Source organism: Chlorocebus sabaeus, chromosome 18 (assembly GCF_047675955.1).
Source record: "Chlorocebus sabaeus isolate Y175 chromosome 18, mChlSab1.0.hap1, whole genome shotgun sequence".
In the NCBI taxonomy this organism is placed as follows: Eukaryota; Metazoa; Chordata; class Mammalia; order Primates; family Cercopithecidae; genus Chlorocebus; species Chlorocebus sabaeus.
The window spans coordinates 33,021,947-33,039,041 of record NC_132921.1 but is presented as its reverse complement, the minus strand read 5'-3'; the positions used below and the strand labels follow the sequence as shown (position 1 = coordinate 33,039,041).

The 17,095-nt window shown below is 44.4% G+C and overlaps 1 protein-coding gene across 3 annotated transcripts in view; it reads right to left on the bottom strand.

The window, feature by feature from the left end:
- The window catches only part of MYO5B (myosin VB), a 381,273-nt gene that overhangs the window by 108,588 nt on the left and 255,590 nt on the right, over window positions 1-17,095 (bottom strand). For all 3 annotated transcript variants that reach the window (XM_007974050.3, XM_073006323.1, XM_037982326.2), the window contains 3 exons: window positions 16,908-17,060; window positions 15,918-16,015; window positions 1,888-1,974 (listed from right to left, as the gene is read on the bottom strand). In XM_007974050.3, the coding sequence (XP_007972241.3) occupies window positions 1,888-1,974; window positions 15,918-16,015; window positions 16,908-17,060 (338 nt within the window). The remainder of the gene's footprint in view (window positions 1-1,887; window positions 1,975-15,917; window positions 16,016-16,907; window positions 17,061-17,095) is intronic.

The window sequence follows — 17,095 nt, the reverse complement described above, 5'->3', positions numbered from 1 at the left end:
ATGGTGCTGGGATAATTGGCTAGCCACATGTAGAAGAATGAAACTGGATCCTCACCTCTTACCCTATAGAAAAATCAACTCAAGATGGATCAAAGACTTAAGTCTAAGACCCCAAACCATAAAAACTCTAGAAGGTAACACTGGGAAAACCCTTCTAGACACTGGCTTAGGCAACGACTTCATGACCAAGAACCCAAAAGCAAACACAATGAAAACGAAGATAAATAGATGGGACTCAAACTAAAAAACTTCTGCACAGCAAAAGAAATATTCACCAGAGTAAACAGACAACCCACAGAGTGGGAGAAAATCTTTGAAATCTATACATCCAACAAAGGACTAATGTCCAGAATCTTAAAGTAGCAAGAAAAAAAAATCCCATCAGAAAGTGGGCTAAGGACATGAGAAAACAATTCCCAAAAGAAGATATGCAAATGACCAACAAACATGTGAACAAATGCTCGACATTACTAATTATCAGGGAAATGCAAATCCAAACCACAATGGGATACTACCTTACTCCTGCAAGAATGGCCATAACTAAAAGATCAAAAAATAGATGTTGGCATGGATGTGGTGAAAAGGGAATGTTTTTACACTGCTGGTGGAAATGTAAACTAGAACAACTGCTATGGAAAACAGCACGGATATTCCTTAAAGAACTAAAAGTAGATCTACCATTTGGGTCAGGCATGATGGCTCACGCCTGTAATCCCAGCACTTTGGGAAGCCAAGGCAGATGGATCATCTGAGGTCAGGAGTTTGAGGCTAGCCTGGCCAACATGGTGAAACTCCATCTCTACTAAAAATACAAAAAGTAGCTGGACATGGTGGTGTGCACTTGTAGTCCCAGCTACACAGGAGGCTGAGGCAGGAGAATCACTTGAACACAAGAGGCAGAGGTTGCAGTGAGCCCAGATCACACCACTGCACTCCCACTACTGGGTATGTACTCAGAGGAAAAGAAGTCATTATACAAAAAAGACACTAGCAGATGCATGTTTATAGTGGCAGAATTTGCAGTTGCAAAAATATGGAATCAGCCCACATGCCCAGTTAATGAGTGGATAAAGAAAATGTGGTATGTATATATGAAATACTACTCAACCATAAAAAGGAACAAAAAAATGGCATTCACAGCAACCTGGATGGAGTTAGAGACCACTATTCTAAGTCATGTAACTCAGGAATGGAAAACAAAACATTGTACATTCTCACTTATAAGTGGGAGCTAAGCTATGAGGATGCAAAGGCATAAGAATGATGTAATGGACTTTGAGGACTTGGGGGAAAGGGGGGCGGTGGTGAGGGATAAAAGACTACACATTGGGTAGAGTGCACATTGCTTGGGTGATAGGTGCACCAAAATCTCAGAAATCACCACTAAAGAACTTATTCATGTAACCAAACACCACTTGTTCCCCCCAAAAAAACCTATTGAAAAAATATGAAAAGTGGTTAAGATGGTAAACATGTATACTTACCCACTGTGACAAAGGGTGGGGGAATGGTAAAGGGGACAAGTTGGGAGTTGAGAGAAGGAGAAATCCTCTTTACAACTCTAGCTAGCTTATCACTTAGACCAACGCCAAAAATCTGAAATCTGAAAAGGACTTTAGAGAAAAGCAGCCAAGCGGACATGACTGCTAACCTTCCCACTTTTTCAGGCTCATCTGAGAGTCTCATTTCCATCAGCATCCTGCTTGGGCCTCAGTGTTTGAGAACCGTTTTGAAGGATCCATCAGCATCCCGCTTGGGCCTCAGTGTTTGAGAACCATTTTGAAGGATCTGTTTCTGGATGACGGTACACAAGAGGGCTCCCTGGGGAACCAAACTCTGGCTGCTCTAGGGCAGTCCCAGGAGGCAGCTGGCGGGCACGTTAGTTACCTGGATGGGTAGCCAGCTGCACTGATTCGAATCGTCTCCAACACCCCGCAGGCTCTGAGTTGCTGCACTGCTCTCTTTGGGTCAAAGCTGCCAAAGGAAAAAAAAAAAAAAAAAAGGCAAGACAAGAGGTGAGTCGCCACATTTACAAAAAAGAAATAAAAAAGAATATTTTCCTGCAGCACGTGAAGTACCTGATGCCACTGAGTTACAGCTCATCAGGCACTCTTGAGCTAAAGTCAGGGGTGAGGCATAGACTAAAAGACACCAATGTGCAGGCACCTGAGCCATCTCAGCATCTTCCATTCTGTGCCTGAGGTTTTTGTGCACATTCTTATTATCAACTGGGATACCTTTCTTCTTTGCCCACGTGAATCCTACCCACCCTGCAAGACTAATCATTGCTGCTCCTCTCCAGAGCCTACTCTTATTGTTTTTATCCACATGGACAAGCATCTTCATTCACTGTCCCAAGCATATACACTTAGCACCATTATTTGGCTTAAGCATTAAAAGGATGAGTTTTAGGCTAGGCAGATCTGGGTTTGAATCATGACATGCTCACTTACCAGCTGGGTGTCTACTTTGGGGCAAGTCACTTCATGTCCCCTTGGGCCTCAGTACCCTCATCTATATAATGGGGGAAAACAGCACTACCTATTTTATCAGGTTAGTGTGAAGCTTAAAGGTAAAGATCCCTGAAAGCAGGTGGAACAGTGCCTAGCACTGCATAGGGCACACACGTTGTATATGTTGTTAGCTATAATCACAACAGCTATTCAGTTAAGAATTGTGTAGATGAACTTCATTCACATTATTACAGATTACTTTCCAATCTTCAGAGATATGTGCACCATTTTCAACCACTCACGTGTCCTACAAAGCTAAGCCTAGCAGTCAAAATCCAGTATGTTTTCAAACATATATTGAGTATGGCACTGTAGAATAAAAAGCCAGTTGCTGTGTGAGCTTTCTGAGCATCCCCGCTTGAAGAGGACAGTTTATACAAGACAGTACATAACAAACGTGGTGAAAATGCCAAAAGAGAGGGAGGTTCCAAGACGGCCGAATAGGAACAGCTCCAGCCTCCAGTGCCCAGCGTGAGCAACACAGAAGAGAGGTGATTTCTGCATTTCCAACTGAGGTACCGGGTTCATCTCACTGGGGTGTGTTGGACAGTGGGTGCAGGACAGTGGGTGCAGCTCACTAAGCAAGAGCCAAAGCAGGGCGAGGCATCACCTCATCCAGGAAGTGCAAGGGGGAAGGGAATTCCCTTTCCTAGCCAAGGGAAACCATGACACACAACATCTGGAAAATTGGGTCACTCCCACCCGAACACTGTGCTTTACCAAGGGTCTTAGCAAACGGTACACCAGGAGATTATATCCCATCCCTGACTTGGAGGGTCCCCCATGCCCACAGAGCCTCCCTCATTGCTAGCAAAGCAGTCTGAGATCTAACTGCAAGGTGGCAGCGAGGCTGGTGGAGGGACGCCCACCATTGCTGAGACTTGAGAAGGTAAACAAAGCAGCAGGGAAGCTTGAACTGGGTGGAGCCCATTGCGGCTCAAGGAGGCCTGCCTGCCTCTGTAGACTCCACCTCTGGGGACAGGGCAAAGCCAAACAAAAGACAGCAGAAACCTCTGCAGATTTAAATGACCCTGTCTGATAGCTTTGAAGAGAACAGTGGTTCTCCCAGCATGGAGTTTGAGATCTGAGAACAGACAGACTGCCTGCTCAAGTGGGTCCCTGATCCCTGAGTAGCCTAACTGAGAGACACCCCCCACTAGGGGCAGACTGACACCTCACACCTCACACAGCAGGTACCCCTCTGAGATGAAGCTTCTAGGTGAATGATCAGGCAGCAACATTTGCTGTTCAGCATTACTCACTCGTCTGCAGCCTCTGTTGCTGACACCCAGGCAAACAGGGTCTGGAGTGGACCTCCAACAAACTCCAAAAGACCTGCAGCTGAGGGTCCTGACTGTTAGAAGGAAAACTAACAAACAGACAGGACACCCACACCAAAACCCCAACTGTACATCACCATCAACAAAGACCAAAGGTAGATAAAACCACAAAGACGGGGAAAAAGCAGTGCAGAAAAGCTGAAAATTCTAAAAACCAGAGCGCCTCCCCCGCAAAGGAACGTAGCTCCTCGCCAGCAATGGAACAAAGCTGGATGGAGAATGACTTTGATGAGTTGAGAGAAGGCTTCAGATGATCAAACTTCTCCAAGTTAAAGGAGGAAATTCAAACCCATCACAAAGAAGCTAAAAACCTTGAAAAAAGATTTGACGAATGGCTAACTAGAACAACCAAGGTAGAGAAGTCCTTAAATGATCTGACAAAGCTGAAAACCATGACATGAGAATTACGTGACAAACGCACAAGCTTCAGTAACTGACTTGATCAACTAGAAGAAAGGGTATCAGTGATTGAAGGTCAAATTAATGAAATGAAGTGAGAAGTGTAGAGAAAAAAGAGTAAAAAGAAATGAACAAAGCCTCCAAGAAATACGGGATTATGTGAAAAGACCAAATCTACCTCTGACTGGTGTACCTGAAAGTGATGTGGAGAATGGAACCAAGTTGGAAAACACTCTGCAGGATATTATCCAGGAGAACTTCCCCAACCTAGCAAGGCAGGCCAACACTCAAATTCAGGAAATACAGAGAACGCCACAGAGATACTCCTCGAGAAGAGCAACTCCAAGACACATAATTGTCAGATTCACCAAAGTTGAAATGACGGAAAAAATGTTAAGGGCAGCCAGAGAGAAAGGTTGGGTTACCCACAAAGGGAGCCCATCAGACTGACAGCAGATCTCTCGGCAGAAACTCTACAAGCCAGAAGAGAGTGGGGGCCAATATTCAACATTCTTAAAGAAAAGAATTTTCAACCCAGAATTTCATATCCAGCCAAACTAAGTTTCAAAAGGAGAAATAAAATCCTTTACAGACAAGCCAATGTTTAGAGATTTTGTCACTACCAGGCCTGCCATACACGAGCTCCTGAAGGAAGCTCTAAACATGGAAAGGAACAACAGTTACCAGCCACTGCAAAAACATGCCAAATTGTAAAGACGATCGATACTAGGAAGAAACTGCATCAACTAACGAGCAAAATAACCAGCTAACATTATAAGGACAGGATCAAGTTCACACATAACAATATTAACCTCAAATGTAAATAGGCTAAATGCTCCAATTAAAAGACACAGACTGGCAAATTGGATAAAGAGTCAAGACCCATCAGTTTGCTGTATTCAGGAGACCCATCTGACATGCAGAGGCACACATAGGCTCAAAATAAAGGGATGGAGGAAGATCTACCAAGCAAATGGAAAAAAAAAAAAAAAGAGGCAAGGGTTAAAATCCTAGTCTCTGATAAAACAGACTTTAAACCAACAAAGATCAAAAGAGACAAGGGAGGCCATTACATAATGATAAAGGGATCAATTCAACAAGAAGATCTAACTATCCTAAATATATATGCATCTAATACAGGAGCACCCAGATTCATAAAGCAAGTCCTTAGAGACTTACAAAGAGACTTAGACTCCCATACAATAATAATGGGAGACTTTAACACCCCACTGTCAACATTAGACAGATCAACAAGATAGAAAGTTAACCAGGATATTGATGAATTGAACTCATCTCTGCACTAAGCAGACCTAATAGACATCTACAGAACTCTCCACCCAAAATCAACAGAATATACATTCTTCTCAGCACCACATCGCACTTATTCCAAAATTGACCACATAGTTGGAAGTAAAGCACTCCTCAGCAAATGTAAGAACAGACATTATAACAAACTGTCTCTCAGATCACAGTGCAATCAAATTAGCATTCAGGATTAAGAAACTCAATCAGAACCGCTCAACTACATGGAAACTGAACAACCTGCTCCTGAATGACTACTGGGTACATAACGAAATGAAAGCAGAAATAAAGATGTTCTTTGAAACCAATGAGAACAAAGATACAACATACAAGAATCTCTGGGACACATTTAAAGCAGTGTGTAGAGGGAAATTTATAGCACTAAATGCCCACAAGAGAAAGCAAGAAATATCTAAAATGGACACCCAAACATCACAATTAAAAGAACTAGAGAAGCAAGAGCAAACATATTCAAAGGCTAGCAGAAGGCAAGAAATAACTAAGATCGGAGCAGAACTGAAGGAGATAGAGACACAAAAAACCCTTCAATCAATCAATGAATCCAAGAGCTGGTTTTTTGAAAAGATCAACAAAATTGATAGACTGCTAGCAAGACTAATAAAGAAGAAAAGAGAGAAGAATCAAATAGTCACAATAAAAAACGATAAAGGGGATATCACCACTGACCCCACAGAAATACAAACTACCATCAGAGAATACTATAAACACCTCTACACAAATAAACTAGAAAACCTAAAAAGAAATAGATAAATTCCTGGACATATACGCTCTCCCAAGACTAAACAAGGAAGAAGTTGAATCCCTGAATAGACCAATAGCAGGCTCTGAAATTGAGGCAATAATTAATAGCCTACCAACCAAAAAAAGTCCAGGATCAGACGGATTCACAGCTGAATTCTATCAGAGGCACAAGGAGGAGCTGGTACCATTCCTTCTGAAACTATTCTAATCAATAGAAAAAGACAGAATCCTCCCTAACTCATTTTATGAGGCCAGCATCATCCTGATGCCAAAGCCTGGCAGAGACACACACACAAAAAAGAGAATTTTAGACCAATATCCCTGATGAACATGGATGCAAATATCCTCAATAAAATACTGGCAAACCGAATTCAGCAGCACATCAAAAAACTTATCCACCATGATCGAGTGGGCTTCATACCTGGGATGCAAGGCTGGTTCAACATATGGAAATCAATAAACATAATCCAGCATATAAACAGAACCAAAGACAAAAATCACACGATTTTCTAAATAGATGCAGAAAAGGCCTTTAACAAAATTCAACAGCCCTTCATGCTAAAAACTCTCAATAAATTTGGTATTGATGGAACGTATCTCAAAATAATAAGAGCTATTTATGACAAACCCACAGCCAGTATCATACTGAATGGGCAAAAACTGGAAGCATTCCCCTTGAAAACTGGCATAAGACAGGGATGCCCTCTGTCACCACTCCTATTCAACACAGTGTCGGAAGTTCTGGCCAGGGCAATCAGGCAAGAGAAAGAAAGAAAGTGTATTCAATTAGGAGGAGAGGAAGTCAAATAGTCCCTGTTTGCAGATGACATGATTGTATATCTAGAAAACCCCATCATCTCAGCCCAAAATCTCTTTAAGCTGATAAGAAACTTCAGCAAAGTCTCAGGATACAAAATTGATCTGCAAAAATCACAAGCATTCTTATACACTAATAACAGACAAACGGATAGCCAAATCATGAGTGAACTCCCATTCACAATTGCTTCAAAGAGAATAAAATACCTAGGAATCCAACTTACAAGGGATGTGAAGGACCTCTTCAAGGAGAACTACAAACCACTGCTCAGTGAAATAAAAGAGGACAAACAAATGGAAGAACATTCCATGCTCATGGATCGGAATAATCAATTTTGTGAAAATGGCCATACTGCCCAAGGTAATTTATAGATTCAGTGCCATCCCCATTAAGCTACCAATGACTTTCTTCACAGAATTGGAAAAAAGTACTTTAAAGTTCATATGGAATCAAAAAGAGTCCGCATTGCCAAGACAATCCTAAGCCAAAAGAACAAAGCTGGAGGCATCACGCTACCTGATTTCAAACTATACTACAAGGCTACAGTAACCAAAACAGCATGGTACTGGTACCAAAACAGTCATATAGACAAATGGAACAGAACAGAGCCCTCAGAAATAATACCACACATCTACAACCATCTGATCTTTGACAAACCTGACAAAAACAAGAAATGGGGAAAGGATTTCCTATTTAATAAATGGTGCTGGGAAAATTGGCTAGCCATAAGTAGAAAGCTGAAACTGGATCCTTTCCTTACTCCTTATAGGAAAATTAATTCAAGATGGATTAAAGACTTAAATGTTAGACCTAAAACTATAAAAACCCTAGAAGAAAACCTAGGTAATACCATTCAGGACATAGGCATGGGCGAGGACTTCATGTTTAAAGCACCGAAAGCAACGGCAACAAAAGCCAGAATTGACAAATGGGATCTAATTAAACTAAAGAGCTTCTGCACAGCAAAAGAAACTACCATCAGAGGGAACAGGCAACCTACATAATTGGAGAAAATTTTTGTAATCTACTCATGTCACAAAGGGCTAATAACCATAATCTACAAAGAACTCAAACAAATTTACAAGAAAAAAACAAACAACCCCATCAAAAAGTGGGCAAAGGATATGAACAGACACTTCTCAAAAGAAGACATTTATGCAGCTAACAGACACAGGAAAAAACGCTCATCATCACTGGCCATCAGAGAAATGCAAATCAAAACCACAATGAGATACCATCTCACACCAGTTAGAATGGCAATCATTAAAAAGTCAGGAAACAACAAATGCTGGAGAGGATGTGCAGAAATAGGAACTCTTTTACACTGTTGGTGGGACTGTAAACTGGTTCAATCATTGTGGAAGATAGTGTGGCAATTCCTCAAGGATCTGGTACTAGAAATACCATTTGACTCAGCCATCCCATTACTGGGTATATACCCCAAGGATTATAAATCATGCTGCTATGAAGACACATGCAACACATATGTTTACTGCGGCACTATTCACAATAGCAAAGACTTGGAACCAACCCAAATGTCCATCAGTGACAGACTGGATTAAGAAAATGTGGCACATATATACCATGGAATACTATGCAGCCATAAAAAAGGATGAGTTCGTGTCATTTGTAGGAACATGGATGCAGCTAGAAACCATCATTCTCAGTAAACTACAGCAAGAACAGAAAACCAAACACCACATGTTCTCACTCATAGGTGGGAATTGAGCAATGAGAACACTTGGACACAGGAAGGGGAACATCACACACTGGGGCCTGTTGTGTGGTACAGGGAGCGGGAAGGGATAGCATTAGGAGATATATCTAATGTAAATGACAAGTTAATGGGTGCAGCACATATATGTATATATATGTAACAACCCTGCACGTTGTGCACATGTACCCTAGACCATAAAACATAATTTAAAAAAAAATGCCAAACGAACCCAGAGCAATTGTCTGAGGTTGTGAAACACAAATTATAAAAACTAATAAGAAGGGCCGGGCGCAGTGGCTCACACCTGTAATCCCAGCACTTTGGGATGCCGAGGCAGGCGGATCATGAGGTCAGGGGATCGAGACCATCCTGGCTAACACGGTGAAACTCCGTCTCTACTAAAAATATAAAAAAAATTAGCCAGGCGTGGTGGCGGGCGCCTGTAGTCCCAGCTACTCGGGAGGCTGAGGCAGGAGAACAGAGTGAACCCAGGAGGCAGAGGTTGCACTGAGCCGAGATGGCGCCACTGCACTCCAGCCTGGGTGACAGAGTGAGACTCCATCTCGAAAACAACAACAACAACAACAACAACAAAAAACTAATAAGAAAAAAAGAGAAGCCAGAGAGCAAGACCTCACTGTTTTCTAGGGTAAGCAGGGAGTCTTCATTGAGAAATAATTAAGGCAACCTAGAATTAATCACTATTTTTAATTTCTAAGATTACTGCCCCACTCCATGAGAAGGGATGAGGAACAAATGCTCCCTTTCCTTCTGACTGTCCTGCAGCTCAGCTGGAGCCAAGAGCCATGTTCCTTTTCCTCCTTTTACTCTGGGACATGGTGCTTGATAGATGGTGTCCTGGGGTTGCCTGGGCTCAGTGGGCACTTGGCACTAGAAAACAGTGGGCATTTTCCAAGCAACTGATAACTGCAAGATGCCACCTCACCCCAGGCAACACTCTGCATTGCACATCAGCCCTGGGTCTCATCCCATGAGACACCCACGCTCTCCCCTCCAGGCTGTGCTCACTGTGGCTTTGTTGCTCCCCTCTGCCCTCCTGGGCCCCACCTTCTTTCCACACCCGACTCCTCCAACTCCAAAAGTCCATGGCACTGAGTACGTGAGGCACAATGGAGCATCGATTTACATAGCTCTGAACAAAACAGTTCCTTCAGAAGACTTCATCTTTTTAACTAGAGCACAACCCCCTTAGTGCAAGGGTCTTACAGGACAGCAGGGAATATGTGCTGAGTACTTCAATGTCTGCCCACCCTCTTGCTCCCATGCCCCCTGTGGTTGCTTTGCCACAAGAGGAAGCACAGTTCCAGGATCCAAGAGGGTCTTCATCACCAGGGGCGGCAATGACCAGAGTCATAAGCAGCCGCTCAGCTGCCCGTGACTGCGAGTGATCAGAAGCCTTTGGACTGCAGGCTCCCCTGCTCATAGGCTCTCACTGCTAAAGCTGTCAGCTGGGCCCTGCATCATGAAGGCAGAGCAGACACCCCTGTGCTTTGGAAAAGGCATCTTGTGGTCTGCAGACCACCTCCCCAGGTGCTCTGCCCCTGCCCACAGCAGCCGTGTTCCCCAGGTCAGCCACCAGCTTCTTTCCTCTCCTCAGCATGACCACAGGGTCAAGTTCAGTGCATTGTACACACTGGGGATGGCAGCGTGCTCAGGAGCATCTGGGACCCTAAGGTCCCACGTGAGCTATGGAATCAGCTGGGGGTTCCTTCTTCCAGGACCTCCTACTGTTTCCTCATGGTATTAATAAAGTGAGCAGAAGCTCATTGAGAACCCCATCGTTCCTTAAAAGTACTGCTCCTCCTCCCCATCTGTCCCTTCCCAGTTTCTGCTCTGGTATCCCCACATCATGCTTCTTGACCTCCAGCATCCCAGTTCGGTCCTGTCGAAGGGCCAGGCAATGGCTCACTGAGTGCTGGTCCCTTGAGGGCAGGGTTGTGGGCCTCGGTTTTCTCTTGGAGTCCCCACACATCATGCCTAAAGCTGGTGGCCAGAAGGCACCTGGCACAGAGTTTTTCAACTCAGCCTTAACATTCTTCTCTCTTCATGACCAGCTTAGCAAATCCCCTCCCTTCCCCACACCTGTTCTGTCCTCCTGTGATGGCAACACTGCTTTCCCCTGTCGTCTGGGACAAAGACCCAGTGGCCTCCGCTCTGTGTGGCCTCCGCTCTGCCACTGACAGCTAGTGTTACTTTGGGCAAGACAGTCTCCCTGTACCTCATTTTCCTCATTGACTCAGTGAGAACTCAACATATCTGCCCAAACATAAGGCAGTGGTGGCTGTAATGACTATGTTACCAAAAAAAAAAAAAAAAAAAAAAAAAAAAAGAATGCTTTTAGAAAAAGCTAACAGACACTATACAAAGAAGATATTGCCATCATCTTTCCCTGTTCACATACCCCAAGGGGATATGTGAGGCCAGCTGGCCTTCTGTACTTCCTCTCCCCAACAGTAAAGAAAATCCACCGTCAAATGCATCTCTCAATCTGCCTCACTGCATTCACTATTAGATGACTGAGAATGGAAAACCAGCCCTCCTTCTATTAAATCTTGGAGGACCATAGCAAGGACAATTAACATAGAAGAATCACCAAAGATATAGAAGGTCACAGTGCTGAAACTGAAGTTCATGTTTTCCTCTCCCAGTAGGATTAGCACACCCTGGAGCCTGCTGGATGTAAAGAGAGAATCCCACGGTGTTAGAACCGGGTCCTACCTCCACAATCGCCCACCATGGAATTGATTTCTCCATGGGCTGCAAGCTCCCTACCTGCTTCCCCAGGCTCAGCAGCCTCCTGCAGCCACAACTCAGAACTCCGAGACTCCGAGACCTGGACTGGCCTTCAGAAAACCAGTGACCAGGCCCTCCACTAAGCGTTCCCATGTTATGACACCTGCCCCAGGCCACTGCTGCTTTAGATACTTCATCTCTCTCTTGCCTCTGCCCTGTCAGCACTTTCACAGAGCCACTGACAGCCAATTCTGTGGCATGGCCAGTTACTCGTGACAGACAATTCCTTAAGCATGGGGGACATGTCTTATTGTCATTCCACCTGTTCTAGCCCAGTGCCTAGTAAGAGGTATGATAGATGTTTCTTGAATGAAGAAAGCAGAAGAAAAAGACTTTTGTAGAGGCCATGCTATCAAAGCATTTAAAGTGGGACAGGAGTTCTCAACTGGAGGCAATGTTGTTCCCAAGGGAACGTTTGGCAATGTCTAAAAATATTTTTAGCTGTCACAATGGTGGGATGCTTGTAGCATCTAGTGAGTAGAGGCCAAGGATGCTTCCCAACATCCTGTGATGCACAGGACAGCACCCCTTGCCCCAACAAAGACTTCTCTGACCCAATATGTCAATGCTGCTGAGGCTGAGCAAATCTGATTCCAGGAAATGGGTGGAGAGACACAGAAACTTCCTTCTAGGAGGGGAACATCACACGCCGGGGCCTATCATGGGGAGGGGGGAGGGGGGAGGGATTGCATTGGGAGTTATACCTGATGTAAATGACAAGTTGATGGGTGCAGCACACCAACATGGCACAAGTATACATATGTAACAAACCTGCACGTTATGCACATGTACCCTAGAACTTAAAGTATAATAATAATTAAAAAAAAAAAAAAAAAAAGAATCTGCCTTCTTTAATCTCAGAAAGTGGAAATACACTGTTGAAAGAGATTCCACAGTTAACAAACTTTACAATTTTAAAAAATGTCCTAAATTTGACTTGGAAACGCAGCATGTGAACTCACTGGCTGACGAGAAGCAGCTTGTAGAGGCTCAGCTTTGACAGCAAGGAGGCCAGCGTTCTGGTTCTAGCTGTGCCACCAACTAAGAGGGTAGCTTTAGAAAAGCTAATCCACTCAAGAAACAACAGATGCTGGTGAGGTTGCAGAGAAATAGGAGCACATTTACACTGTTGTTGGGAATGTAAATTACTTCAACCAGTGTGGAAAGACAGTGTGGCGATTCCTCAAAAACCTAGAACCAGAAATACCATTTGACCCAGAATCCCATTACTGGGCATATATCCAAAGGAATAGAAATCATTCTATTACAAAGATACATGCATGTGTATGTTCATTGCAGCACTATTCACAATAGCAAAGACATGGAATCAACCCAAATGCCCATCAATGATAGACTAGATAAAGAAAATGCGGTACATATACATCATGGAATACTATGCAGCCATGAAAAGAAACAAGATCATGTCCTTTGCAGGGACATGGATGGAAATGGAAGCCAATATCCTCAGCAAACTAAGGCAGGAACGAAAACCAAGCACCGCATGTTCCGGAAGCTGAACATGGACATGAGGAGGAGACCACCACACACTGGGGCCTGTCAGGAGGAGGGATGGGGGAGGGAGAGCATTAGGAAAAATAGCTCATGCATGCTGGGCTTAATATCTAGGTGATGGGTTGATAGGTGCAGCAAACCACCAGGACGCAGATTTACCTTTGTGACAAACCTGTGCATCCTGCACATGTGCCTTGGAACTTAAAATAAAAATAAAAATAAATTTAAAAAAAGAAAAGCTAAAAAATAAAAAATAAAAAAAAATAAAAAATAAAAAAAACTTCCTTCTAGGATGATGTAACTAATAACTGTCATCATATACACTTTTATACTCTCATGAATAATTCCTATTCAGATTCTTTCATCAGGGTATTTTTATTTATTTATTTATTTATTTATTTATTTATTTATTTATTTATTGAGAGATAGTCTTGCTCTGTCACCCAGACTGGAGTGCAGTGATACAATCATAGCTCACTGCAGCCTCACACTCCTGGGCTCAAGCAATTCTCCTGCCTCAGCCTCTGGAGTAGCTGGGATTATAGGCATGGACCACCAGGCCCAGCTAATTTTAAAATTTTTTGTAGAGGTTGGGTCTCGCTATATTGCCCAGGCCACTCTCAAACTCCTTGCCTCAAGTGATCCTCCTGCCTTGGCCTCTCAAAGCACTGCCATTACAGGCATGAGTCACCACACCAGACCCTCACCAAAATTAACAGGTAAGGAAATGAGACACAGAGAGTAAAAGAATAGCTTGCGATTGGCCAAATCAGCAGTGAGCTCAAACTAGAATCCAGGTTTCATGACATGGTCAGTATTCCTCCCACCTTCTCTTTGTATTGGGAGAAAGATTTTGGTTCTGAAGGCAAGGGCGGGTCTTAGAAAAATGGGACCTCAGGCCTAGAAAGTCCCTAGTGTCTTCTCTCATTTGAGAGGGGAGACCCAGCAGAGTATCTGTCCCACAGCAGGGCCACGCTCTGATGAGGGAAGGGCCCAAGGCCACAGCTGGTCTAGCCCAGCTGGTATAGAGCCCTCATCTCCTCTCCCCTGGACCCTGCACACTACTCTGCCCTTCACACAGAATCTGAGTCTTTCACACACGTACGCTTCTAACAGCCTCTTCTCTTCTGGAGTCTGCCAGTAAACAGAGCCACCCGGGGGAATTCCTAAGCGTGTCTCAGAGACTTGGAGAAAGGGAAGAGCAAGCAAGCAGCACACTGCAAAGAAAACTGATAACATTCTGTCTCCTTAACCTTTTCCACACAGAGCCCATCTGAAAGGAAGCCAAGCTTTATTAAATGACAGGAGTGTAGAAGGCAGTTCAGATATTCAGTCTGAGAGTCAAAATTGCCAAAGTTAAGTTATTTCAAGAAAGAAATTATACTAGGCCCGAAACAGAAATCATGGGGGAGGAAAGATGGGAATAAGGTGCTTAAAAAGTTTAAAAATACATCTCCTCTGGCCAGAGGGAACAGCATGAGTGAAGTCCCAGAGTAATAGCAGAAGAGGCTGCAGAGCTGAGTAAGAGGCTGTTTTTTAAAGGTTTAAGGTAGTATATCAGGCAAGAAAAGAGGATCTGGAACAAGCTGAATAAGGAAGAGAAAAGGGAGACCAGGGTGAAGAACTTGCATGGAGACTTCATGGGACTTTGACATCTGTTAGACTGGGAAGTGAAGGAGACGGAAGAATCAAGGGTTAAACCATGCGGTATGGTGGCCACTAGCACCGCTGGGTATCCAAAATTAATTAAAATGAAATAAAATTCAGAATTCAGTTCCTCACTCCCACTAGGCATGTTTCAAGCACTCAATAGCCACATGTGACAAGCGGCTCCCACGCTGGGTAAGGCAGATGACAGCACATACCCATCATCACAGGGACTCCCCCTGCACAGCAGGTTAGAGAGACTCTCAGGCTTCTAGTCTGGGAGATCAGGCCTGGTGGGTGGAGGAGATATCAGGAAATGTTATGCCTCTTACTACAACAGAGACCAATGAAAGAGGAACCATTCTCGGGGGGTGGCAGGAGATGAAGAGTGTGGTCTCAGACATGCTGAAGGCAAGGTGGATAACGAAGCTGTAGTAGGCTTGCACAAACACTTGTCTGGAATTTAGTAGAAACCACGATGTACAAAGATCATTGAGAGTTCTACAGATTAGGGTGAGGTCAGCCACAGGAGCATGGACAGAACTGGAACGAAGTTTCAAGGTCAAGGTAGAAGCAAAAGTTGGATCAGAGTAGGTTGAGGAGTGAGGAAAAGGGGAGCAAATGTGGATAATTCTGGAAGCTCAGCAGCAGAGGGTAATGTGAGAAACAGCACCATGTTCATGTTCTGTTGTTCGATACATAATGTGAAGTCTTGATTCTTCAACACAAGAAAAGCCTTTCCTGACCACTCCAGCAACTTTTCCAAGTCTGAATTTAACACTTGCCGTGAGATGTACTCATGGCTACATTTAACATTCTCTATTTGATTCAAGTATGCACGTTCCTGAGCACCACTGTAAGCTGCATGGGATTGGGGAACTCCATTTTTTCTCTTGAGACCTCCTGGACAGCAGACAGGCGGCACTCAGCAAGTGTCTGTCAGCCTCTCTGCTGCATGTAAGCTGTCTGGGGAGTGTAAGTCCAGTTAGTCATCATGCTGAAGGCCACAGATCCACAGGCAAGGCCTGGCCCACCCTGTTCCACCTGCACCTTTAAGGCTGGGCTGGACAGGCTAATGCCCAGCAGGCACTTACTGGAAGGGGAGCTTCTCATCATTGGGCTTGATGCAGCGGACGTAGTGAGGGGTCGTGGCATTCAGGGTCTCCATGAGCAGATGCAGGGAGGTACGGAACTAGAGAAACAAAAGTCAGTGCTTGGTTATTTTTAACAAGTTGTGGATGTATGAGAAAGAAAAGCTCACATATGGGTGGTGGTAGTTATTGTTACTATTATATTATTAATCCAGAAGGATAGAAGAAATTTCAGAGACCTGGGGTAAGATTCCAGCTCTGAAGCTGCTATCTTGGCTGTGACCAAAATCAAGTCCTTCCTATTTAAGTGTTCCTCAAATTACATGGGGAACAGACTGTCCCCTAATGTGCCTAACTCCCTGTGCTGTGGATCGAATAAGATGAAAGGTGGGCAAATACTGTATGAAAGACTTGCTCACTGTGCACTGGAAGCCTGTTCTTCCTAAACATGAGGGCCTGGGGCCCTGACACCTGATGCCCAGGCATCCTGGAAATAATTTGTTACACTAAATGTCCAGAATGGCAAATTCATAGGAATAAATGTTAGGTGGTGGCTGCCAGGGACTTGGCAAGCATTCTCTTCTCTCCAGAGACATACTGGGCAGAACAGCCACAGAGACCCCACAGCAGGAGAAGTTGCTTTTGGTCTCCTGATCCACAGCTTCCTTAAGCCTCCTCTCTAACCTATACATTCCAGGCCCTCCTGTCTCCCACACTGGGTGTCTGTGGCCCTGCGGCACAGCCCCACCACAGGCGTTAACATACTTATGGAAGCTACGGTCGGCCCCTTCCCTCCTCCCTCTGTCAGTTCCCTGTGGTGAAGGTTTTGGAGTTTCTTTCTTCTAAGGACACAAGATTGAGCTGGGTGGCTGAGGCTACTGACGTCAAGGCCGCTGTGATGGCCTCCCTCTCATCCTGCCGCCATCCTTCATCTACAGAGAGGCCAGCCCTGCAATGTGCGCCTGGGCCCAGAGCTCTTGGTCCGGGGCTGACCTGGTGGCCAACGGTTTTCTTGTGCTCCTTGTTGGAGGCTTTCATGGGGGGTCTGGCAGAACGGATGCTGATCTTCGAAGATGACCCCTTCCCAGAGGTGGTGGCAGGAACAGGGTCCTTGTCATCATGAAACAAGTCAGCCACTAGTGGGAACTAGGAACAATCACAGAAAGAATGATGAAAATGAG